The 1,086-nt window shown below is 55.2% G+C and overlaps 1 protein-coding gene across 1 annotated transcript; it reads right to left on the reverse strand.

Moving 5' to 3' along the window:
- Positions 1-25: 25 nt before the first annotated feature.
- Positions 26-985, reverse strand: Tsp_15904 (hypothetical protein; the record flags this gene model as incomplete). The annotated part of the gene is made up of 1 exon (XM_003367808.1): positions 26-985. A coding segment is annotated over one exon (960 nt), but the record flags the coding sequence as incomplete, so codon positions are not given.
- Positions 986-1,086: the final 101 nt, after the last annotated feature.

The following is a 1,086-nucleotide window of genomic DNA, read 5'->3' on the forward strand; positions in this document are numbered from 1 at the left end:
TCCGGGTTATCTCCCACCGGCTAACACAGCTGCGAACGTGGGTGTTCACAACTCGGAGGGGATACCGGTGATCTGCCGGCAAGAAATCCGTATTACAATTGCGACACCGGTAATGCCACTGGACGCTGTGACAATTGTGGACTCGCATGAAATGACGAGTCAGCGTTTGGTGCGCAAATTGACCGTCTGGTCTCACGGCCGTGTACGGTTTCTCGCATCCCAGTGGGCAGACCACCGCCTGGGCGATTGGGAAAGTTGCCCGTACAGTCACCTGTTCCTCGGTTCTTTGTAGAACTTCGAGGTCGGGCAATTTTTCCGTCCTAAGCAACGGCGACACCAAAACACGTTGCTTACCTGAACCGCCAGAAGTCGATGGTGTATCTGGCGTGGACGGAATTTTGGATCTCGCTCCGCGCTTGGAGAGGCATGGCGTACGTGGGCTACTCGAAGTGGTCGGTTTTCTTTTCGGTGGTGATGGAGTGGAGGCTTTAACGTTGACTCGACCAGATTTACTAGCGTTGGGAGTGCGGGGCGAACTGGCCTCACTACGGTCCGCAACAGCGTTACCGCATACGGCTTGGCCACATTCCGCACCACAGCTCTCTCGTCTTTTTCCATCACCGCTTGGCGCTCTTCTATTACGGCGCGCCGTTTTACCCGTAATTTTCTTCGATTCCACCACGTCGACGTCCACAGTACTCGCCGATTCACCTCCGTGGTGACCCGCTTCACGAACCGACGCCTCCATCAGCTTCTTTCGCCCACGCGTAACCATCCTCGTACCAAGGTCCGTTGCGCTCGTACTACTGCGAGATCCACGCCGTCTTTCTACCCGTACAATTTGGCCTTCATAGTTGACCTCTTTTCCGCGACGGCGACCCGACTTCAAGGCTGGTGTCTTTGCACTACACATTGTCGCTGCCACCCGGCTGTCACTCGATCTCACGAACCACTCGACCGATCGTAACCAAACCGATTCCAATTCCTAAAACACAATTCCCCGAAGGGAATAGGCCGTTCCTGAATGTAGTGCAATATCAGGACGACCCGCGACAAATGGTGGTGCGAGCACTCGACCAAATGCCT

Source organism: Trichinella spiralis, assembly GCF_000181795.1.
Source record: "Trichinella spiralis strain ISS 195 chromosome Unknown Scfld3646, whole genome shotgun sequence".
NCBI classification, from domain to species: domain Eukaryota; kingdom Metazoa; phylum Nematoda; class Enoplea; order Trichinellida; family Trichinellidae; genus Trichinella; species Trichinella spiralis.